This window comes from Sorex fumeus, unplaced genomic scaffold, assembly GCF_029834395.1.
Source record: "Sorex fumeus unplaced genomic scaffold, SorFum_2.1 ptg000274l, whole genome shotgun sequence".
NCBI classification, from domain to species: Eukaryota; Metazoa; Chordata; class Mammalia; order Eulipotyphla; family Soricidae; genus Sorex; species Sorex fumeus.
Window position 1 is genome coordinate 174,095 of NW_026606331.1, and position 25,026 is coordinate 199,120.

General features: G+C 61.0%; 1 protein-coding gene across 1 annotated transcript in view; it reads right to left on the reverse strand.

Annotated features, from left to right (window-relative positions):
* Nucleotides 1-7,404: 7,404 nt before the first annotated feature.
* The window catches only part of NFATC2 (nuclear factor of activated T cells 2), an 89,832-nt gene continuing 72,210 nt past the window's right edge, over nt 7,405-25,026 (reverse strand). The window contains exon 10 of the mRNA XM_056109505.1: nt 7,405-7,497. Within this exon, the coding sequence (XP_055965480.1) occupies nt 7,454-7,497 (44 nt within the window). The 3' untranslated portion in view covers nt 7,405-7,453. The remainder of the gene's footprint in view (nt 7,498-25,026) is intronic.

Consider the following 25,026-nt stretch of genomic DNA (forward strand, 5'->3'; position numbering starts at 1 on the left):
ACTTTTCAAATCCCACAAGGGGGGTGCGGTATTTGGAGGACGGATTAAAAAGCATAAAAATACGGATAAGAAAATAAAATTTAATAACGTCCTAACTTCGGATGGCTGTTATATATTATCAAGCAGCAGTATTCTGTACAATACAGGAAGACTTGCAAACTCTGAGGAGAGACTACACTCAGCAACGCGGCAAATCTCTGCAGGAAGCGTCTCCCGGCAGCCTCGTGTCGTCACCTTCGACGACGACGACGACGACGACGACGACGACGACGACGACGACGACGACGACGACGACGACGACGACACAGCAAGTGCAGAACCTCCACCCCGTGAGACCCTTCACCACCCACGTGCAGTACACACTCGCGGCTCTGCCACTCACACCTACTCACTCCCTCTCCATCGCCTGAAAAACATTCCCGAGACGCTCACTCCTGTGGGCCAAAACTTCCTCCCGGCTTCTGTGACTGACGGAACCCTCTCGCCAGCTGCCGTTCCTCGAACCCTTCCTCTGGCTGGCTGAGGTGCGAAAACTAATGCTTTGGTTTCTTGCCCTTGCGGTTGGGTAAGGCTGTGCTTGAAGGTGCTTCCTATCATATCCAGTTTGGGTGTGTCTTAGAACAATCGGAGTTTCTGTGTGTGTTTGTGGATCGCACACCCACAGACACACGCACACACACACACACACACACACACACACCTACACACACATACAGGAGTTAAGAGCTTCCAGAAGACCCTTTTCACGAACGGGGTTAGAAAAATGGATGGAAAAACACATCAGTCCCTTTTCACCCCGCAGACAATAAAGCTGAGTGGCTTCGCTACAATCGCAGGAAGGCATTGGAGTAAGACATTCAGATAACAGAGGAAAAGCCACATTTCCTCATGTGCAAAGCCTGGCGCCTCGCCAGGTCTCGCGAGAAGCGGCAGCATCCAAACGCTCCGAGCCCCGATGAAGCCAGTGTTGCTGGGGAGAAGGCGCGGGCCGTGGGTGCGGGGGTCCGGGGGGAGCCGCCCTGTGCCTGGCGACTCCCGGCTCTCCGGGGAGAAACGCCTTGTCCACACGGCGGCGTGAGGCGCGACCGGCTTCTCCCCGGCGTCGTGTTGAAGTTCTGCTAAACTGGAGGGGTGTGGAAGAGCCGCCCCCGTCGGGGAAATAAACTCCAGGTCTTGGCCCCAAAGTCACAACTGGTGGGTGCCAAGGCTCTGGTCTGGAGCTCCGCCAGGCGGTGCCCCTGCCCGGCCCCCCTTGAGGGAACCGGACGGAGCCACCGGCGCCTGCCCCCTCCCCTCCCCGGCAGCCACTTAGCACCAAGGCTGTGTCCGGGGCGGGTGTGGAGGCGGCTGCAGAACTCTCTTCCGTGTGCGACCCCTCTGGTGGTCAGCTGGTGGTCAGCTGGAGGCCCGGGGGCCAGAGAGTGGAGGAGTGACAGGTGCCAACACACGTGTCTGTTTGCGGTAAGCTCACCTGCCAAAAAACAGGGCAGGGGGGTTGTTTGTCAGACAGCAACAATGGCACAGAGGAGGAAGACTTGCAGGGGCCTCGGCGTGGGCAGGAGCGAGGGCCAGGCGGGGAGTCCCCGGGAATGATCCACACACGCGTCCGGAGCACAGTGGGGCTGCTTGCTTCCACGGCGGGGGCTGGCTTCCGCGGGGCAGCTAATGCGGACAGGTCTGCGGGGTACCAGGCTAGCTTTGTGCGGGGCGGGGAGTGCAGATTCGGGAAACAGCTTGAGGCCAGGTCCAGAAAGATGATTCGCCCCTTCACGGTGCTTCCGCTGGGCTCGGGGTGCCCTCCCACCCGCCGGGGCGGGTGCCCCACCCATCTCACACCATCCACCTTAGTGATCAGGCCAGCCCTGGGCGGGGGCGGGGCGGGGCAGACGGAGCTTTGTGCTGTTTCTTATGAAAACTCATCGGTGGTGTCGCATCAGCAGGTGGGGACTCTGCAGCCAGGACACCTCGTGTGGCATGTGACAGTCACAGCGGGGCAGAGCACAGCTTCTTCCAGCAGAGATAAGCCAGCCCAAGAAGGCAAGCACCACTGAGCCTTGTGGAATAGCCTGGGGCGAGCACTTGAGCTGGGGCCCCAGGGAGTGGCCTCGGCGTCCTCCCTGGGAGCTTGTGGTGTGTGCGACCCGTGGAGGGCTGAGGCAGGCCAGGGTAGGGGCCCTTGTGCAGAAAGCGGTCAGCAGGCACTTCGGGCTCAGGGCCCGCTGGGCAGGTGGGCACGCGCTCCTGAGGCAGGGCCGTCGGGTGGAAGGCGCTGGGGGGGGGTCTGGGCTGTAGGCAGGGAAGAATCCGGAAGCGCGGGCAGGGCTGAGCGGGCGCTGAGGGGCCTGGGAGCAGGGGCCTGGCTGGGAGCGGCTTCTACGTCTGGGTGCGCGCGGGAGGTCCTGAAAACTCCTTCCTGATGATTTCATTCACTGCAGAGGGGGGGGGAGAGAGCGAGCAGGTGTGAGTCGGAGCCGCCCCACCCAGCCTGGGCGACTTTCCCTGCGTCGGCCGCAGAGCGGCTTTTTGCTTTCAGACATTTATTTTGCGCTTGGCCCTCCTCCTCCGTGACCACTGGGGTTTCCGTGGCTATAGGGGCTACACCTGCGGGTGCTGCTGCCCCCTGGGACGCGCTCCCTGGCCCAGCGCCTGACCGTTTCCAACCCTCCAAAGCCCTCCTGGGTGGGGGTTCTAACCATCACCACCACGCACACCATTTTTGGGTTTTTTTTTTCTTTTTGGGTCACACCTGGCGATGCACAGGGGTCCTCCTGGCTCATGCACTCGGGAATACTCCTGGCGGGGCTCGGGGGACCCTGTGGGATGCTGGGGGTCAAACCTGGGTCTGCCATGTGCAAGGCAAATTCCCTACCCGCTGTGCTATTGCTCCAGCCCCTGTCTCTAACCTTTTTATTTGGGGGGGAGGGATGTCACACCTGACAAAGCTCAAGGGTTCCTCCTGGCTCTGCACTCAGGAATTACTCCTGGCGGGGCTCGGGGGACCCTATGGGATGCTGGGGATCGAACCCGGGACGGTCACGTGCAAGGCAAACTCCCTACCCTACTGTGCTATCACTCCAGCCCCACGCAGCTCCATTTCATGCTACGGATTCACGGGTGAAGATCTTGGTGGTAGAAACCATGCCCGGACTTCAAGACCTGGGCCCCTGTGTGCGCCAGGCCTGGGAGGTGAGGGGCTCGCCCAGAGGACCCCTGCCTCAGGTGAAGCCACAAACCGTCTGGTTTTCTAAAGGAGGAGCCTCAACCTGATGCTGTGCAAAGACCACTGGGCGGCCAGGCGGGGCCACCGGCCCCTGCGCCCAGGCTGGACTCTGCCCTCCTCGCCCCTGGCCAGCTCTCGGCCAGCTTGCCCGCCACTCTCCGCCTGGCATGTGGCTGACCAGGAGGGCCCCCCCGGGCATAGGCTGCGTCCCGAGAGACCGGAGTGGACGTGTTTGTCCCCCGGGGCTCTGGGAAGTCCTGGCCCTGCCCTGCGCCGGGGTCACGCTCTGACTCCTAGGGTAGGAGAGTGGAGACAGGACCCCCAGAGTGAGAGGGGAGCAACACGTAAGGGCTGCCCACGTGGTCGCCCGCGCCCCGGTTTCCTAAGGCCAGGCTGTGACTGGGCTGTTCACATGAGCCCCCGCATGGCCGTGTCAGCACGGGGGAGGGCGAGCTCAGGGCTGAGCCCCACTCTGCCACTTCCTCCTCCTGCCCCGGGCCTCGGTTTCCCCAGGAAGGGAGGGCGGCTGTGGTGCTCAGGGGCGCCCCCTGCAGGTGCAAGTGCAGGTGCAACTGGGAGCTGGTTTTTGGGTGGGGGGGTCCACACAGGAGCTGCTGGAGGCACGGCGGACCCCAAAGATGGAACGGCTGGAGTCCCCAGGAGCCCGCAGGCTGAGGGGAGCCGGTACCCCAGGAGCCCCAGGGCGGAATCTGCAGCACTTCCTGTTTGCTCAGCTGAGGAAACGCGGGACCATCCAGCAGGGACGCTTTGGGGTCCCTGGGTTTGCAAGCAGCTGTGGGCAGCAAGGCTGGCGCGGGGTGGGGGGCCCAGGGCTCGGGCACGGCACCCGGGGGCAGCTGAGGGTGGGGGACAAGCCTGCCCTGGTGGCTTCGGGGTGTGGTGAGGACGCCTTGAAGCTGCAGGCAGCTCCCAGGAGCTCCCCGACACACACACACCTCCCTGGAACCTCAGCGTGGGCTGCCCCCGGCTGGGAAGCAGAAAGTTCTAGAACTGAAAGGACAACCGGGGGCCAGCAACAGCTCGGCAGTCGCTCGGACCCGAGTTCAGCGGGGAGGGGGTGGTTTCTGCCCAGTCGCGTCACCCCGATTTGGACCCACCCGAGCCTCCCGCCTGCCTCATGTCCCTGGGGTGGGGGGTGGGGGGCCCAGGCTGTCACCACCTGCCCCTTGGCGAGCCTAAGGCCTCCCTGGCACTTTGGCCTGCACCCCCCCTGCTCCCCACCAGGGCGCCACCCCCACAGCAAGGTGCCGGCTGGGGACGTCTGCGGAGCCCCCCAGGCCCTTCCTGGAGTCCCAACCCAAGATCCTGGGCTCTGCCGGGGGAGGGGGGGAGGGGAGGGGGTGGAAGGGGCTCGCAAACCCGCGGGGTCCCGGGCAAGGCTCAGCCCACATGCAAGAGGAGGAGATGGGCTTGGCCCCCACTGGGGCCCTGTAGGGACCCCGACTCTACACCCCTGTCCCCGTATTCCCTCTTTCCAAAGAGCCCCCTAGTGCCGACACCCCATTCTGCAGCCCGGACCTTGCCACGTTCCTGCAGGCCCCCCCCCACCGGACCCCCAACTGATGTGGACCCCAAACCTGCCCCGCCCCCTGGTCCCCCTCACTGCTGGCCTGGAAGGGGGGGTCTTTTCTGCACAGGACCAGAGGCCAGTGCGGTGGCCCCTGTTCGCCCCCCCCCCAGACCCCCGGGCAGTGGTCCCGCTCTCCAGACCCGCTGGCAGAGGCGCCAGGGGCAGGACAGGGTCTGGGCTCAGACCCGAGCAAAGACTGTGCCCGGTGCTGAACCCCTGGGTCACCAGTGTCTGTGCAACTACGGCTACGCCGGTCTCAGAACAGGATCTGGGGGGGAGGGGACGGCCACCCGCACCCCGACCACAGCAGCCCCCGCCTCTGGCCCCCTGGAACTCGGAGGCGAGAAAGGAGGTAAGGGAACAAATGTGATAACCTCTCAGCGTCTGTGCTCAGACGAGAGTGCCCAGAAGGGGAGAGAGAGGGAGAGAGACAGAGACAGAGACAGAGAGAGACAGAGACAGAGAGAGGGAAAGTGCCTGCCATAAAGGCAGACGGAGGGCGGCGGGGTGGGGGGGCTGTTGGGAGGAAACCTGGGGACACTGGTGGTGGGAAACAGACCCTGGCGGAGGGGCGGGTGTTGGATCATTGTATGACTGAAACCCCATCACGAACAGCTTTGTAACAATGTATCTCACGGTGACTCAATTTAAATTTTTTTTTTTTAAATAAAGAACTCAGAGGTGAGTCCACGAAGCAGACGTTTCCCTGAGCCTCCACGACAGAAAACACCTTTTTCAACACCTCCGAGAGGCTCGTTCCCAGGGAACAGGACGGCAGAGAGGGCCACGACAGCGACCCCTGGGCATGGCGCAGGGCGGGGCCCCGGCAGCACCCGCCTCCTGGCAGGCCCAATGGAGGTTCTAGTTGCTGCGCCCACAAGTCCTGCCCCCAGCCAGAGGAGGTTTTAGGCCTGGCACCCCCTACTCTGCACCCCGCATGCCCCGTCTCCAAAGAAGCCCCCCACGCGGGTGTCAGCCTGGGTCCCCCGACGGCAGAGCTGGCCGTCACCTGCTGGGGCCTGCCTGGCCTTGGCCCTCCAGGGCTGTGGGTTGTGGTTGGGTCAGACCTGACCTCAGCCCGCGCTGTGGAGTTCCCGCTTCTCCACCACAACTGCTGAGCGGCTCCAGAGGGTCTCCAGACCCTTGGGGTCCCGGCAGAGGCCTCCCCGCCCTCCCTCCCCCAGGATGGTGAGGGGCTGCAATGAGCCGGCCGTCACCTGCCAGAGCTCAGGCAGGTTCTCGGGCTGGTGGGCCTGGGACCCGCCCCGCCCCCACCCGCGCCCCTCCAGCCCCGCTCCTGACTGAGTGAGGCCCCCTCCCCGCCTCCCACGGGCGAGGCTGGACGCGGGACAGGTGGGCCCAGGCCGGAGCCACGTCCCCTGGGCCTAGCCAGCTTTCTGCTCTGAAGTGCCGGGCCGGTGCCAGCAGCCAAGCGACCCCCAGCCCAGCCTGTCCCCAGAACCAGCCCCCCCCAGCATGCCTTGCTGCCTCTCGGCATCAGAACCGAACCCAGACCCTCCCTCCCGCATGCCGGGCGCTCCTGGGTCCCAGGGGGAGGGCCTGGGTCCGAGCCCGAGCCCAGAGCCAGGGCAGCGGGGGCTGCGCGCGCAGGAAGGACGCAGCGGGCAGGGGGGTCCTCGCACAGCCTCCCCCCCCCGTCTTTCTCCTCCTGGAGGCGTGGGGGCAGTGCCCAGCACGTGTGCTCGAAGTGTGGTGGAGAAGGTTCTAGAAGAAACTTCCCTGCCAACTAAGGAAGCCTCCCCCTTCCCGAAGGCCTCCTCATCCCTGGGGAGCTCGGGTGGGGTCTCAGGACCCCGAGAGGTGGCCCAGGCCTTCTGCATCCATCTGGCCTGTGAGCCCAGGACTCGGCCCGGCGACCAGGGGCCCGGTTAGGGAAAGAGCCAGCATTGGTACGGGCCCCTCCTGGGGGGAACACTCCCGGGGGCAGTGCTGGGGCGGGGGGTCCTGCCCCACGTGGACACCTCCTCTCCTGCACCCACGTTACAAAAAGTCGGGGGAGGGGTGAGCTCGCAGGCTCCACTCTGCAGAGTACTGGAGTATTGGGGGGCTCCAGGCCCCCGTATGGCTGGGAACGGAACTGTCCTCTGCGGGCGGGGAGGGGGCGTGAGGAGGGGGACGCAGGGGTGTCTGCAGGCGGGGAGGGGAGGCGTGAGACCAGGAGCTCGCCATTACGCACAGGGAGTCCCGAGGGGCACCCACAGCTTGGCGCCACCCCACTGAGACCAGGACCAGAAGCGACTCCCCAAGTGCCCCCCGGGCTCCCCCTTCCCCCAGCCGCAGACCCCCACCCGCACGGACCCAGGGAGACCACCGTGTCTTCCCACGCACGCGCAGCCAGTCGGGGGTCAGCATGCAACTCCCCTCCGACCCCCCAGCCCGGAGCCTGGCCTCACAGACTCGCGACACTGGGGGCTCCCCCCCACCCGGAAAGGGTGGACAGCGCCGTCAGTGAGGCCCGCTGGGGCAGCAAGGGGCATCCACAGGAAAAGGCGGCTTTTGGCATGAACGGGGACGAGGGGCCACAGCCTGGAGGGACGCGCAGCTGGGGACAGCGGGAGGGACAGGAGAGAGTATTACCTTTCACTCTGATTTCTCGGATCAAAGATCACTGTCACTCTGTTTCATAATATGTTTTGTATCCAGCTAAGGTGTGTGTCTATCAGCTCTGAAAAAGATTTGCAAAACCATTTTTGAGAAGAAAAAAAAAGTCACCTTTGACCTCTTTTACGCTTCCAACCGCCACTGTGGGAGCATCCTACCCTGGACACTCAGCACCCCGGCTGGCCTGGGCCCCAGCGTGGGACCGCCCGACCACACTTAGCCCCCAGAGCCCCTGACTCACTGAGCCCGGGGGCCCTGCACAGGAAGGGGGGGTCCTCCCAGAGTCGGGGAGGCCCCCTCGGCCACTGCAGGCTCACGCTCACTGCAGGTCACGCTGGCGGTCGGGGCCAGACTGACCTGCCAGCTCTTCCCCCCACCACTCACGGGGGCACCTGGGGCAGGGGGCTTGCAGATTCACTTTTTGGCACAGTTCCCCCTTTCCTTGACAAAATTCTCCCTTTCTAGTCCCCGCCACTAACATCAGAGCCACAGTGTCTGCGGTCCAGGCCGCGGCGGCTCTGTCTTGACTCTCAGTAAGTTCCTGAGACCCTGCAGGATGGAGAGAGGAAGAGTCCGTTTCCCCCTCCCCCCCCACCGCCCTCCTGCCAGGCTTCCAGAAGCTTCCTGGGGCTCACATCCTGTGGGAGTGACCTGCTGTGTCCCAGGCGAGCACTGCCAGGGGACCGGGATGCACAGGACAGCAGGGAGGGCATTTGCCTTACACACGGCGACCCAGGGTTCAATCCCCAGCCTCCCATAGGGTCTCCCAAGCACCGCCGGGAGTGATCCCTAGAGCACAGAGCCAGGAGTAGCCCCTGAGCATCGCCAGAAATGAGCCAAAAACAAACGAAAGGAAGGGGGAAGAGAGAGAAAAAGAGAGAAGGAAGGAAGGAAGGAAGGAAGGAAGGAAGGAAGGAAGGAAGGAAGGAAGGAAGGGCACAAGGTCCCTCTCGTTATCTTGCTCGAAGGTGTTGGGGTGGAGTGACCTCTGCCTTCCAGTGTGGGGTTCCAAAGAGGCCAGTGGGTGGGGCCACCCCCCCAGCCCAGGACACAGGACCAGTTCTTGGAGCACAAAGGCCCAGGCTTCCGAATGAAAGGGCCAGGGGCAGTGGACATCCAGGGTCGTGGGCCTCCGGGGCTGTGGGCCTCCCGGCTCAGGCCTGGCCAGTGCCTCACGCCTCCTGTGTCTGCTCCCTGCTGGCCTCCTCGGAGCAGAAATCTGCAGCCCAGCCCAGTGCTGGCCCTGAGGAGCCTCCCCTGCGTTCTGACCTGAGCAGCCAACTGCCCACTGGGCATTTCCAAGGCCACGAGGCCGAACCCCCCTGATCTTCCCTCACCCCGACACCCCCCAGTCCCCAAACTCGCTCTGTCTGTCCTCTTCTTCTTCAACAAGCTGCCTCCCTCCTGGCCAGCCGTGGCCAGGGCTCACACCTGTCATGTGACCAGCCTCAGGGCCTGAACTCCACCCACTGGCCCTCTCCTGCAAATTCATCTGTCTGCCTGTCTGTCCGTCCCTGGGCCCAGCCCAGGTCTCCACCTTGCAGGGGCCCTGATCTGGGGGACACGTCAGTGGTTGCTTCTTGAGAAAAAGCTTTCGCGATGCTGAAGAGGTGACAAACATTTCACCTCTCGGGGGCCAAGTGACAGCCATGGAACCCGGGTGGAACCTTGCGGGGCCCAGACCCACCTCCGAGGAAAATGCCAGGCGCCCCCACAGCACAGAACACCACGCCGCCCTCTCTACCTGTCCCGGTACATTTTCCAGGAACCTGCAACACTATACCCTGGCCAGCAGCACCCAGACAGACGCCCGCGCCCAGACGCCGCCTCCCCGACTCCCTGACTCGGTTGACTTCCTTCTGTGTAGATGCCTTGTGCCCACCTACCCAGCACTTGCTTTTTTTTTTTTTTTTTTTTGCTTTTTGGGTCACACCTGGCAAAGCTCAGGGGTTACTCCTGGCTCATGCACTCAGGAATTACTCCTGACGGTGCTCGGGGGACCATATGGGATGTTGGGAATCGAACCTGGGTCGGCCGTACTGGCTACGTGCCAGGCAAACGCCCTACCCGCTGTGCTATCGCTCCAGCCCCTACCCAGCACCTGCATCTGGGGCGCCCACGCGCCAGGAAGGCCTGACGAAACCCTCAGCCCCACACAGCGGCCACAAAGCCGGCACTGCAGAGCACACTGCAGTATTATTACTATTATTATTATTATTATTATTATTATTTTAAAGCCACAGAAGGGTGGGGAGTGACGCCCTTGTTACAACACTCGGTCGAGATCTGGGAAAGGAACCGTCCAAACCCACAAATGAGCCTGTGACCGCAAACGCGATGATAAAGTAAACAGCCCGTCGGGCGAGCCCGCTTCCTCTCGGGGGCCGGAGGAGCCCCCGACATCACAGCACCTGGCGGCACCTGCACCCACTTCCCGGGACAGGAGGCGGGGCAGGGCGGGAGGGGGCAGTGTGGGACAGGAGCAGGTGGGAATCAGGGGCAAGAGAGACATTTCTGCTGGGGCACGGGGGAGGGTTTCGGGCCACACCCGACGGTGCTCAGAACTCAGTCCCAGCGGCGGGGGCCCAGGGGACCATCTGGGCCCCGGGGATTAGGCCTGGGTTAAGGCGAGCACCTTAACTCCCGGGCTCACGCTCCAGCCCCGGGATATTTCTATTCAGGCCACCGCCCCCATCCCCACCTGCGGACTCGTGGAAGGAAGGAAACCCAGCCCCCCCTCCAGCCCCCCATGCAAGGCTGAGTCACATGAGCCACGTGACCTGGGCCCGTGACACCCATGGGGGTCTCCATTGCCGCCCATGCCTGGCTCGAACCCCGCATTGCCCAGCTGCTGTAAGGCAGTGCTGTGTGTCCCCTAGTCCAGAGCCTGGACCCCCGCGGCCTCCTGGAAGGAACCGCACAGATGAGCTTGGGGGGTGGCCCAGAAGCCCAGACAGCGGCTTCAGGAGCACTTTCCCCGGAGTTCACACGCCAACTTCAGAGCGGCGCCTCTCGGATGGACCGGCTCTGCGGGCGCCCCCACTTCCTGCCCCGGCCCCCCACCCCGGAAGCCGGCCCGGCCGCGTGGCTCCCCAACTCCAAGGCATCTTACCCGCAAGGCCCCGGGGCTTACTGGAAACAGCCTCGTCCCCACGGCCCCTGGCTCTCGGGATGAGTAAACGTGGCGGCTGAGGCGCCGTGGGGGAGGGGCGGCTGGGGACCGGCACCCTGCAGCCAAGAAGGGCCCAGAGGGGCCCCAGGCTCCAGGCACCCTAGGCCTGTCCCTCGGGAAACCTCCCCCGTCAGGCTGTGCCAACTGGAACATTCTACAGACAGCCAATCCTGATTCCACGGTTCCCAGGGTAGGGCACAGGGGGCCCTCATGGCCTTAACAGAGACCTCAGCTGGGAAGAGGGGACAGGGCGAGTTCCTGTGCAGGGGCGCGAGGAAGCCGCATACAGGGGGTGGTCACAGCCCCTCACTCCCCTGCTCCGCCCCTGGGCCCCTGGGCAGTGGCCGGACCGGGACGCCCGGGGTGGGGGGTCACAGCCCAGAAAGGCGGATCCTGTCCTGCTTGTTGTTAGAAACAGGAGTGACATAGACTCCGGACACTCGAGGGTTGCGGGGGGTGGACGGATACAACACAGACACCCCCTCCCAGCAGCCCACCTGGCTTGGGCCAGAGCAGACGCGACAGGGGCCAGGGGCCGTCAGCAGGGCACAGGGCGAGCGGTGTCCGCACGGGAGTGACCAGCACTTGTTTGGCCAGCGTGGCCGGGGAGAAGGGGCCCGGCGGGAAGGGGCTGCTGCCGGGGAGATGGGGGAGGGGCGGGCTGGGGGTCCCGGCAGGGGTGCTGCAACACAGGGCAGCTCTGGCCACTGTCTCCCCCCGGCCAGCGGCCTGTCCTCCCGGCACTGCCGACAGGTGGGGGAGTCGCTGGGGACGGCCCAGCGGTGATGTGACGACTCTGAGCTGTCACTGCCATGGGGCCGGGGGGCCGAGGGTGGTCCTGGGAGGCACCTACAGTACTGGAGGTGCTGTTGATGGCAGAAAAGGGGGCGAAGCAGCTACAGCCCCCGCCCTGGACCCCCGGGAGGCCCAATCTGACTGACAGAGGCCCTGGGCTGCGCAGCCCCCGAGCCAGACGCCGTCCGACGCTCAGAATACACCAAGGGGGCAGGCTGTGGGGCTTTGAGCAAAGGCCCACAGCAGGGGCCTGGGTGCTGGGGACACAGTGGCCCCTCAGCAGAACACTCTCTGTCTAAGCCCGCCCACAGCCGGGCCCCTGGGCTCCCTCCCCTGTGCTCTGAGTCACTCACTTCCTCTGTACACACCGCAGGGCCTTTGCACCTGCCACTTCTCTTCATTCCCTCTCTGTGAGGCGCCTCTGCTGAGATCTCTGCTCAGGGCACTGCCAAGCTGGCACAGGCCTCTGGGCGTCCCCCCCTCTCATGGGGCCTGCCCTTGGGAAGTGGGGGGAGGTCCCTGCGGACTGTGTTCTCAGGCAGGAAAGGCACTCGGAGCGCCGGGGCAGGGAGAGCTGGGAGGCCAGAGAGAGAGAGAGAGAGAGAGAGATAAAAGAGAGGAAAGGGGGCTGGAGCGATAGCACAGTGGGGAGGGTGTTTGCCTTGCACGCAGTCGACCTGGGTTCGATTCCCAGCATCCCATATGGTCCCCTGAGCACCGCCAGGAGTCATTCCTGAGTGCAGAGCCAGGAGTGACCCCTGAGCATTGCTGGGTGTGACCCAAAAAGCCAAAAAAAAAAAAAGAAATATAACCGAGGGACTGGACTGGAGCAATAGCACAGCGGGCAGGGCATTTGCCTTGCACGCGGCCGACCCGGGTTCGATTCCCAGCATCCCATATGGTCCCCTGAGCACTGCCAGGAGTAATTCCTGAGTGCAGAGCCAGGAGTGACCCCTGAGCATCACTGGGTGTGACCCAAAAAGCAAAAAAAAGAAAAAGAAAAGAGAGGAAAGAATGAGAGAGACAGAGAGGAGAGAGGAGAGAAAGGGAGGGAGGGGGAGGGGAGGGGGAGGATATAGAGAGGGAGGGGTAGTGGGGGGAGCACGTAGGAGCAGTCAGGCTTAGGCATCGGACCTCGGGGCGCAGCAGCCGTTTCCCCTCCGAACACCCGACTCCCGACCCACCCCATCCACCCACCATCCGGGACCCGCCTGGAATGGTCCGGAGAGAGTCGGTTCGGGGCGGCGTCTCCCCACGCATAGCGCAGGCTGCCAAGCTTCCAGGGGGGGCTCTGGGGGCCGCTGGGGGTGGGGGGAGGTGCTGGGGAAGGTGAGCGCGGGGAGGGGGGGCGTCCCGCAGACCCAGCGGGGTCTGATCTGGGGGGCGGCCAGCCCCAACTGACCAGGAGCTGGCCGCGGGTGAGGCCAGGTTGTGTGGGCGGTCCCACAGTGCCCCAAGCACTGCCGAGGAGTATAGGCAGTCCTGCAGCCCCGGCCCTCAGGCCGAGTCGGCGCTGACCACACCAGGCCAGGCTGGGCCCTCTAACAAGAAAAAAGGCAAAGGAAGAAGATCTTAAGACCCTCGGGAAGGAAGGCGAGGGCCCGATCATAAGAGACAAGAAGAAGATCCGCAGAGAGCGCGGGGGACCGGGGTTAGGGGGTTGTACCCAGGGACAAGCCAGGCGGGGCTGGGGGTCTGCGGAAATGACATCACGGCCGTGACCTGCAGGAAGTAGGCTTCTGGCTGGCTCCACAGGGGGGAACAGTGGAGCGAGACCCTCCTCACACTGCAGGGGGTCGTGGGGGGCTCAGAGTTCTGGTCACGGCAGGCCAGGGTGCCCCTGGCCGGCGTGGATGGACAGCACTCACTGCTCCCGGCCACAGCCCCGACTTTTCAAATCCAGCAACCCTGGGGGTGCGGCCTGAGACTCTGCATCTCTAACGAGCTTGGCGGGGGGGGGGGGGTGTCGGGAGACGGCCAGGTGGGCTCCCCTGATGCTCCTCGGGGGCTCCGAGCCTCAGAAAGGTGGCACCGGGGTGAGGTGGGACCCCGGAGTTGGAGCATGGGCTTCCCGAGCTCTGTCAAGAGTGATGCGCCCCCCCCCCCCCCCAAGCACGGCCCCATCACAAGCCAACACAGAGCTTCAGTCACACCCACAAACTCCCTGGAACAGTCTGAGAACCTCTCGGGGAGAAGGGGCGCGTCCACCGCACGGACACTGGGGGCCGACAGCCACGCACACACCCGGACACTCGGCGCCTCCCGGCCCCCAGGATGAAGCAGGACATCCCAGAAGAGCTGAGGGGGCCTGGGGCACCCCCGGGTGGGATGGGTGTGCTGGCTGTGAGGGCCCCCACACAGCATGGACAGGACAGGCCCTGAGGGACAGCAAAGGGGCATCTCAGGCCAGGGGAGGGCGGACGCCACGATGGGAGGGACAGTAGCTGGCGATCTGCACCTGGGAGCACCCCCCGGCACCTTCCTCCAAAGAGACACCAAGGCTGAAAGAACGCACAGAACTCTGGCTGTGTGACCTTGGTCCTGCTACTTCACCGCTCTGGGCCGCGATTCCCGGTTCCATAAGATGTCGGCGAGAGCAACAGTGTCTGTCTGAGGGAGGTGGGTGGGCTGCTGCGGGGCCTGTCGTGGGGGCTGCAGAGAGGCCTGGGGACTCGCAGGGGCGCCACGTCGGTGCCGTCTAAGTTGCTGTTAACATGACCGAGAATGATCAATATTCCACGAAGGTGACAGCTGCCAACCCTTTCCACAGCCCAGGAAGCAGTTCTTTCTTGGGCCTGTGCTCAGTGCACAAGAGTCAGGGGGGCACCAGGGCCCAGGGCAAAGTCTGGGGAGCACTGTGGCACAGGTCAGGAGTCTGGGGAGCACCATGGCCCAGGGCAAGAGTTTGGGGAGCACCGTGGCCCAGGGAAAGAGTCTGGGAAGCACTGTGGGCCCAGGGCAAGAGTCTGGGGAGCACTGTGACCCAATGCAGGAGTCTGGGGAGCACTGTGGGCCCAGGGCAAGAGTCTGGGGAGCACTGTGACCCAATGCAGGAGTCTGGGGAGCACTGCGGGCCCAGGGCAAGAGTCTGGGGAGCACTGCGGCCCAGTGCAGGAGTCTGGGGAGCACTGCGGCCCAGTGCAGGAGTCTGGGGAGCACCACAGGCCCAGGGCAAAGTCTGGGGAGCACCGCAACACAGGGCAAGAGTCTGGGGAGCACCGTGGCCCAGTGCAGGAGTCTGGGGAGCACTGCAGGCCCAGGGCAAGAGTCTAGGGAACACCGTGGCACAGGGCAAGAGTCTGGGGAGCACCATGGCCCAGGGCAGGAGTCTGGGGAGCACCGCAGCCCAGGGGAGCAGAGTCTGGGCAGAGGGTGACTATCCCCAAGTGCCCCGTGCTTGTGGGGAGGCAGAGGCTGCAGTTGCCGTGGGGGTGGGCGTGAGCGGGGTCATGCGCAGACACGTGGCAATGCCCAGAGGGTGCCGGCCGCGCTAAACACCATCCCGGGGACACACCTGCCCGTGGGGGTGCTCGGGGGTTGGGGGGGAGACAAACTCGCCCACACGAGGTCTTGGAGGCGCCTTGAAACTCGAGTCCATCTCACAAGGCCCAGGTGGAGCAGCTGGCCGGGGAGTCCAGCGCAGGGGCAGAGGGGGGTGGTGAGAGCCTGTGTCCATGCGCCAAGACGCCGGGACAGCTGCCCCAGTGGGGAGAAGCTACAGCTGCTGTCTCTGCGCCTCCCTTATCCCCATGTCCTTCTAGAAAGTTCTAACTGGGGCTGGAGCAATAGCACAGCAGCTACGACACTCGCCTTGCCTGCGGTGGACCCAGGTTCGAACCCGGGCATCTCCTATGGTTCCCTGAGCACCACCAGGAGTGACCCCTGAGCAGCACCAGGTGTGACTCCGAAACCAAAATAAATAAAAACAAAAGTTCTCACTAACCGGTACATGTGGGGAGAGAGAAGGGATCCTCCCTCACACCCCCACGTCCCCATGGCTCAGGGCCGCCCTGGTGTCGCCTCGGCTGCTCCTGCTCCCCTGCCTGTCATGCCCACGGCACACTCAGTGGAGGCCGAGCCCGGGTCCCTGAGTGCCTGGTCTCAGCCTGTCAGCTCCAGTGCTTCGGGACAAATGGCAGTGCCCAGTGACATGGGTGCAGGGCCAGGCGCCCGGCACAGTCCAGGGCACCCCACGGACCCCACTGCAGGGGCCCCAAGCACAGGCTGCAGCCCACGATACGTGAGAGCCCCCTTCCCACCCGACTCTCCTCCCAGGCCCTCCTGGTCGTTATCCTCACCCCTGTCCCTCGTTCCAGCCCTGAGCGGACGGTGCCATCCCCTGGGAGCCCCTCAGGGCCGAGCATCCAGGCCCTTGGGGCCCAGGGTGAGTCCCAGGAGTCATGGGTGCCGCTGGAGAACCTGAAACGGTGGGTGAGGACGGGGGCCTGGGGCGCCCACCCACTCTCCTCCTGTACAGGTTCTGGTCCCCGCCAGGGCCGTGGTGGGGGCGGAAGCCGAGGCCATGTGGGATGGGGACGGGACGAGTTGCTAGGGGGAGACGGGGCCAGGAGCCAGGGGTCCCCAGAGTGCCCCCCTCGGTGCCGCCCTGCTGACGGCTCTTTCCTTCAGCCCTGAGCATGTTGGCTTCCACATCACACAGGGGAAATTGAGGCCCAGGCATGAAGCAGCCAGTCGTCCCCCCGGCCTCGGCCTCCAGGGACTGGCCAACAGAGGACAAGGGGCAGTGTCGGGTGCTCCTGTGGGCTCCAGCCAGGGGCCTCAGGCGTGTCCATGTCCCAGGGGTCCCCTGGGGTCTGTGGCTAGAATCGGTGCCTTGCTCACAGCCCGCCCCCCAGCTCTGGCCAACCTGGTGTCCCAGCTGTGCTTCGGGGACGAGATTTGATCTCTGGGTCCCTGAGGACCTCATTACCGGGGTGTCCTTGTCCTTCCTGTTTAATTATTTTCTGTGCTTGCCAGTCTGGTAAACATCCCTGCCCCCCGAGCCCCCATAACCTTCCTGTCATGCCCTGAGGCCCTCGCGGATCTGCCAATTACACACACACACACACACACACACACACACACACACACGCACGCACACGCACACATGCGCACACACATACACACGCATGCATGCTCACACATACACACATACGCACGCACGCACACACACATAACACACACACACAGCCTCTCTCTGCTCCTCTCCTGCTCTTCTTTCTGCTCTCCCACTAACCATGCTCAGGGGCTCTGCACATGCTCTTCCCCCCTCCAGGAATCCCTTCCCCGCAGCCTCCTCCAGGTCTCAGGCCTCACCCTGCCCAGGAAAACTCATGTTCAATGTCCCTATCTTGAGAAGCCCCAGCTCACTGATTTACAACTTTCTCTGCTTCCAGTAAAAAAAAAAAAATAAATAAAAAATCAATTTAAAAAGGCAATCCTCGGGAAAACAAAGCTGGGAGACTTCTCTTTCCCCAACTTCATGGGACCAGAAAAGGACAGACATTCCGATCAACAGAGTCGAACTGAGAATTCAGTTTGATTCCCCAGGAGCAAAAAATGTGAAAGTGGAACAAGGAAAATTCTCTTCGACAAATAGCACTGGGCTAACTGGTCAGTCTCACGCAAAACAATGAAGGAGGACCGCGGTCTAACACCATGCACAAAAGTCAAATGAAAATGGATTAAAGACCTCAAAATCAGACCCGAATCCATACATTTTATCGAGGGAAACAGAGGTCCAACGCTTCATGATAAACCAGAGGGATCATCAAAGATTCAAGGCCATTGGCCGAGCAAACAGAAGCAAAGATAAAGAAATGGGACTCGGTCACTCCAAGAACCTCTTGCACTGAGAAAGAAACGGGGCCCAGGTGAAAAGCCACCCACAGATTAGGAGAGAACGTAGGCCAACACTGCTGTGCGAAAGGGTTAATATCCAAGATATATAAAGCACTGGTAGGACCCTACAACAACAAGAACAACAACAAAAACCCAACCCCATCAAAAAGGCAAGGAAGAGATGAACAGGAACTACCTCAAGGAAGACGTTTGGATAGCCAAAAGGTATCTGAGAACATGCTCTGTTTCACTGATCATTAGGGGGATGCAAGTCCAAACAATGAGATATCATTGCACAGCAGTGAGACTGGGAGATATCACACACACACACACACGCACACACACGCGCACACACAAATAGCAACAACCAGTGTTGGCGAGGATGTGGGGGGAAGGAGATTCATTCACTGCTAGTGGGATGTCAACTGATCTAGTCTTTTTGGAACACAATAAGAAAACTCCTCAAAAAAACTAGAAATTGAGCTCCCATATCACCCAGCAATTCCACTTCCTGAAATGAGCCTCCCACCCCCAACCTCAAATTTTGCAGAAAAGACATTTGCACTCCTCCTATGCTCATTACAGCACTATTCTCAGTAGCCAACATCTGGAAACAAACCCAAGTGTCTCAGAACAGGTAACAAAGGGATAAAGAAACTACGGTCCATCTACACAGCGGAGTACTGCTCGACTATAAGGAGAAAGGAAATCATGCAATTTGTTGTGATGGGGATGGATCTGGAGGGTTATCATGCCAAGTGAAGTCAGTCAGGAGAGAGATGGACGCAGAATGTTCTCTCTCATCTGCAGAATCACAGTCCTCCCGTTATTCATCGATTTGCTCGAGGGGGCCCAGTAACATCTCCATCGTGAGACTTGTTGTTACTGTGTCTGGCATATCGAATACGCCACGGGGAGCTTGCCAGGCTCTGCCGTGCGGGCGAGATACTCTCGGTAGCTTGCCGGGCTCTCCGAGAGGGGCGGAGGAATCGAACTTGGGTCAGCCATGTTGGCTGTGTGCAAGGCAAACGCCCTACCGCTGTACTATCGCTCCAGCCCCATCTGCAGGATATTAAAAAAAAAAAGTAATAAAACAACAAATGCGCAAAGGCAACAGAGACTGAGAACCGGTCCTCAGTCGGAGCTCACCACGGGGAGGGATCGGAGGAGAGGGATTTGGGAGGGGCACTGGTGGAGGGAAGTGGGAACTCTGGGGGTGGATGTCGTCAGGGACTGTGTTATTCAAGAAACCATATCATTAACAGTCTTGTCAATCACGATGCCTAAAATATTCTTTAAGAAAGAAAGAGTAACAGGGGTCTGGAACGCTAGTACAGCAGGTAGGGTGTTTGCCTTGCTTGTGGGTTCAATCCCTGGCACCCCATAGGGTCCCCCAAGCACTCCAGGAGTGACCCCTGAGCGCAGAGGCAGGAATAAGACCACAGCACTCTCAGGTGTGTCCCCAAAATCATTTTTAAAAGAGAGAGTAAGAAGATGTTGGGGTTCCTGGCCTGCCTCTGGAGGCTTCTCTGAACCCGAAAAATCAGTTAGTATGGGTCACTTCGGGGTTCTTGCCCACTTCCAGTTTAGTGACTTCCTGTACGACAGTTTCCAGAGACAGCCCTCGAGGGCCACCTGTTTGGGCCCCTTTAGGAGGGCAGAGAACCATCTAGCACATTTCCTGCTCTCACCAGAGCCTCAGCACTCTACATGGGAGATGTTGGGTTTGGGGAACAAATGATGAACCCCCTAAGAATACCCAATACCCAGCCTCCTTCTGGAGCGGATTCCCATCATGATCAGGCTTCCTTACAGAAATCACACCCATTCTCCCTGTCTTTACAGAGTGGTAATTTCAGATGCCATGCGGGTGGGGCATGCAATGCCTAAGAACTACATTTCCCAGTCTCCTTTGCAGCTCACCGTGGTCACATGACAAGCTCTGCCAATGGTGAGTCTACTACAGGGAACAGCTAAGATTTCCACGTGATGCCCTTCAAGGGAGAGGGCATGCAAAACTCTTCCTCCTCCCTCCACTCTTCCTTCCCAACCAGGGGCTATTGGGGTAGTGCAGGTGAAGATACCCTCTCAGAATGGGGTGATTTGTTCCCCCATTTCTGGAATCCCAGGGCCATCACACCAGTGTGGGATTGCCTATGTCTTTATAGAAGAAATACAGTCTCTATCTTGTTTATTTATTTATTTATTTATTTTTGCTTTTCGGGTCACACTCGGCGATGCACAGGGGTTACTCCTGGCTCTGCACTCAGGAATTATTCCTGGCGATGCTCAGGGGACCCTAAGGGAGGCTGGGAATCGAACACGGGTCGGCCACATGCAAGTCAAATGCCCTACGCACTGTGCTATCGCTCCAGCCCCTATCTTGTTTAATTTAGACCTCTCCTGCTTTCAGTGGTTGTTGGGGGAACATATGTGTCATGTATGTGTCATACCTGGTAGTGCTGAGGGGCAACCCCAAGGTGTGCCTAGAGCCAATCCCGGTCTTGCTCTGTGGATCGGACACGGCACGGCCATGCATACAGGACCAGAACCTTGCCCCGTGGGCTGTCTCTGCAGCCCCCATACCCACACCAGCTGTTCCTTCCCACTGCTCAGTAAACCCTCCCGCCATCACACACAGAGGTTCCTTCATGCCCACTCTCTCGAGCCATCCCTTCCCGAAGGCGGGGGTCGAATCCACAGTGGAGACGCTTGATTCTTTCCTTCACCTCGGGACATTTGGGCCCATTGTTAAGCCAGAGAACAAGAAGAGAGGAAGTTATATTATTTTGAGCCATCTGATTAGCAGGACAAAAGGAACTCCCCAAGAAAAGTCCACTAAAAGCCTACACCATCCATTACGCTTGACATTCTGAGTCCACACACACACACACACACACACACACATACCCGAGGGCCTTCGTGAACAAGCCCCTTCCGCAGGGCCCTTGCTGAATAAGCCGAAGAATCGGGCATTCATCCTGCTCTTCCTATATGAATTCTGCCATTGTTGATAAAGGAAAGTTTCTCTTTATAGACGTTTTCCAGTAAACAGAAGAGGAAGGAAAGGCAGAATCAGAATAGAATATCACCATTTTGCAACGAAGGCGCCACAAGTTACTAAACTAAGAAAATGCCTAGCATTGGGTCCTAAGGGCTGGGGGAGAGGTGCCCCGTCAGTCACACCACACTTCCAAGCAGGGACCCACCAGCCGGGTGGGGGGGGCTGATCACTGAGCCCCCACACTGAGGGGCCTCTGGGGTTCTGCACGCTGACAGATGGCACCCCGAATCTCTGAGTCTAGGGGGGCTCATTATAGGGGTCAGTCCCTGGGGTGCCGCTGGTGAAAACTTCTTCCCAATAAATTGCAAAATAATAACCAGAGGGGTTCTACTATTTAGTGGGGGAGAGCGGGTGTTGAGAAGGTGGGAAGTGTCTAGACAGACAAGGACCCGTTTCTACCTGCCGTACGTGGGCCTGGTCTGAATCCTGACCCAAGGGAGGTAGAAACAAAACCCAGAGCCACGCCAAGGCGGCCTGACAGGGGCTCTGAGCCCCCCACAGCGGAGACACTGGCTGTTTTGTGACAGGAAGGCCGTCACTGTGTCTCCCAAAGGCCGAGGGTGTGAGGGGGACGTCCCAGACCCCTCGTTCAGAGATGCATCTGGAACACGACATGAGTCTTGCGGTATCGAGAGCTGAAACCTCTGCTGTTCGGGACTTGCTGTGATGCTGGGGGGGGGAGGGGAGCCCCCCGGGACGGGTGCAGCTGGGGCTGTGCACGCCTGTCTTTGCACTGAATCTGTCCCACAGCCCGCACGGTGGCGATGGAAAGTGCAACTCCTGGTCCCCAATGCTCCCTGGGCTGGGCTGGGTGGCCCCGGCTCAAGACAGTCACAGCAGGGTTGCCCTGACTCCAGGCGCTCAGGGAGGTGGGCCAGGTGGGAGCGGGTCTGCATGGGGGGCAGCAGGCACTCTCCTGGGGAGACGGGGGAGGCTGACGCATGGGGACCCTCGGGAGGAAGTGGGGCCCATGCTTGAATTTGCCAAGTGTGGGCCCCGGGCAGCCAGACCCACCTTGCCAAGGAAAATCAGAAATCTATAGTTTATTGTGCAATGTCTGGGATTTTAACCTTTTTTTTTTCTTTTTGGGTCACACCTGAAGCCATGCACAGGGATTGCTTCTGGCTCATGCACACAGGAGTCACTCCTGGCCGTGCTCAGGGGACCCTATGGGATGCTGAGAATCGAATCCAGGTCGGCATGTGCAAGGCAAACGCCCTCCCCGCTGTGCTATTGCTCCAGCCCCACTGTCTGGGGTTGTAAATGTTGGCATCTAATCCAAATGTCTGCGTGTGTGCGTGTGTGTCCGTGAGTGTGTGAGTGTATGTCTATGTATGTGTTTGTGAGTGTATGTGTGTGTGAGTGTATGTGTGAGTGTATGTGTGTGTGAGTATATGCATGTGTGTATATGTGTGAGTGTTCATGTGTGAGTGTGTATGTGTGTGAGTCTGTGTGTGGTGTGGGTGTGTGAGTGAGTGTATGTGTGTGTGAGTATACATGTGAGTGTACGTGAGTGTGTATATGTGTGAATGTGCATGTGTGAGTTGTGCGTATGTGTGTATATGTGTGTGGGAGTATACATGTGAGTGTATACTGTGGTCACGTGACAAGTGTGCATGTGTGAGTGGATGTGTGTATGAGTGTGTGTGGTGTCAGTGTACGTGTGCATATGTGCGAATGGGTATGTGTGAGTGTGTGGGGGGTGTGTAGGTGTATGTGTGTATATGTGTGAGTGTGTGTGGATGTGTATGTCTGTGTGTGTGTGTAGTGTGTGTGTGTGTGAGTGTGTGTGTGTGTGTGTGTGAGACTCAATGTGGGCCAAATGAAATATCCGCAGGCTAAAAGCAGCCCGTGGAACACCCATGGGCGGCCCTGTTCCAAGCCCAGAGCCGACCACAACTCAATCCATGTGTAAGGAGTGGAAAGGGTCCATTAATCAATGCTGGGGCCATTCTTTTTTAGGCTTCCAATAAAGCTGAGAATTCAAAAGACACCAGCAACTTCCAGCGATCTACAAGAACCGGCTGCGGCCGTCTCAAGGCGCCCTGGCGGAGCCGGCTTATGCAACGGGACCGCCTCTCGGGCCGGTGGCCTGGAATCTCCAGCCAGGGAGTATCCTGCCGACTTTCTGCGGAGGGTGGAACTAAGTGGCTTCAGCTGCCACCGCTCGTGGCACTGCAGAAGGCCTGGCAGGAAGGCCAAACCGTGAGCCGCAACCCCACCGGGGGACCCCATCGGGGTGCTCGGCGTGCCCTGCCAAAGGACCAGGGAACGTTGGCCGCCCGGCCAGGACCTCTGTCCACAGCAGTTCAAGGGATGTAGCGGGGAGGGGCAAGGGGTGGTGAGCCGCGGGTCATTTGGGAAGCCGAAATGGCAGGGCTGGAGGCTGAAGACCAGAAAGATGCCCTAGCTGACCCTCAGAGACTTCTGCCCTCAGCCCAGGACGATCGGGGGTGCTGACCGGACCAAGAGGCCCAGCCTTGCCTGGTCCCCAGGTACGGAGGGGGCGGTCAAGAGCAGAGCCGTGGCCGCATCGGCCCTCTCTCCTCCTGGAAGGCTGGGAAGGGAAGGCAGCTTCGTGCTGAAACACCGCGGTGTGGGGTGAGGGCCAGCCCAGCGCGCAGGACACTGGCCAAAGGCAACCAAAGGCCAAACACCCCCAAACTTCCCTCCTCTGAGGCAGAGGGAAAAACAAGGATGCTCGAGAAAAGACGGGAGGTTTCCTTCCAGGAATGAAGCTAAATTATTCTTTTTTTTTTTTTTTTTTGCTTTTTTGGGTCACACCCAGGGATGCTCAGGGGCTACTCCTGGTTCTGCACTCAGGAATCGCTCCTGGTGGTGCTCAGGGGGACCCTATGGGATACGGGGGATCGAACCCGGGTCGGCGGCGTGCAAGGCAGATGTCCTTCCCGCTGTGCTGCAGCCCCAAAGCTGGATTATTCAGCCAGAATGTGGGGTGTGTTGGGGGTGAGGAGAGAGGAGAAGAAAGAGATGGGGTGACGGTTCCCCAGACAGCCCACTGCCTTCTAGGGCCTTCCTGTCTGGGGAGAAACAGCTCAGCAGGATGAGGGTGAGCGGTGATGGTCACACGCACCCCCCCCACCACGTGGTCCTGATACGTGCCACGTCTCGGGGGCGCTGTGCACCCCCAAGAGGGTGGAAGTGAGTTTCGGCGGGTCTGCATTCGGTGAGTAAGAACGAAAGTCAAGGGGCTGGAGCGATAGCACAGCGGGGAGGGCGTTTGCCTTGCACGCGGCCAACCCGGGTTCAGTTCCCAGCATCCCATAGGGTCCCCTGAGCGCCGCCAGGAGTAACTCCTGAGTGCAGAGCCAGGAGGAACCCTTGTGCATCGCCAGGTGTGACCCCCCCCCAAAAAAAAATGAACAAAAGTCAAGCACGGCCGTTTGAAACGGGCCCGAAGCTCGCCCGGCTGGGCATCTCGTGTGACCCATCACCTTGTCAGCACGGAGAGGCGCTTGGCACCGCAAGAGAGTCAGTCACCTCCTGTGGGACTGGGAGTACCACGCGGCCCAGATGGCTCAGAACCGTTAAACTGGGGTTTGGGAGGGGGACCGAGGTGGGCTCTGGGGGCTTGGGACGCCACCCCCCCTCAAGCGCCGTGTCCCTGGGTCCTCTCTCTGGGTCCGGCCCCAGCTCAGCTGCTGCTCGGAATGCAGGCAGAAGGGACGGGCTTTCTTGTGGTTTGGGGACTTCTGACCCCGAAATGCAAGACTGCATTCCTTGGGCAACATCTGCTTTGCAGAATTTCAAAGAGATGGATGAGGCTTGCTGGGGCCGAGTCAGCTGGAAGGTGGCTTGGCCTATTTACAGCAGCCAGCGACGGCAAAGTGCTGCCCTGGGCTGAGGCCTGGGCAGGGAGGGGGCTCCGCCGGCCATCAGCGAGGAGCCAGCGGGAGTAGCTGGGCAAAGGCCCCCCCCTCTCCCCTACAAGCGGCTCCTCGCGGACTGGGGGGGTGGGGACAGGGACCCGCCACGACCTCGCCTCGGAGAAGTGCTTTGTCAACAGCAGCTTGTGCGAGCTTTGTGGGCAGGTCGGGTTTTCGGGACTTCCTGGCCCGCCTGTGAAGTACCCTCTGCTTAATTAGCAAAGCAGCGGCCGGGCGGGGACTGAGGACCCAGGCTGAGTCAGTCACGGCGGCTTCAAAGCCCGGCCCTGTGCCTACTTCCCGCGGAAGCAGGAGGCCAGCATGGAGGAAGCAGCAACATGCACGCAGAGTCTGCAGAGAGCCGGGAGGGTCCAGGGCGCCTTGGGCCACGGCGGGAAGAGGTCCACCCCTCACTCATGGCTCTGGGGCCTGGGGACCCTTTCCACAGAACCACCAGGCGGCGGGCACCCGGGAGTTAGGAGTTGGCATCCCTCCCACAGCCGGGGGGCATGGGGCGATGCTGACATTTAGCTATGCTTTGGGGCTGGGGGTCCTGGCAGGACTGGAGCCCCTAACAGGTGGATTTCAGGAGGAAACTGACCCGGCAGGGGGGGGCCTGAAAAGGAAGCAGAAATCCCCCCAGGATAGCCATGATCCTGTTCCAGATGCTTCCGGAAGCTTCCAGAAAGCCTCCGGGCAGAGGGTCAGGGGACCTGCCAACCAGAATTCTTGGAGATTCTTTGTCACACTCTTTGCCTTTGCCAAGCCGGGGATGGAGCCGCCTGCACGAAACGGAGTCTTAAGTGATGTGAACGAGAGCAGGGGTCCCGTCCC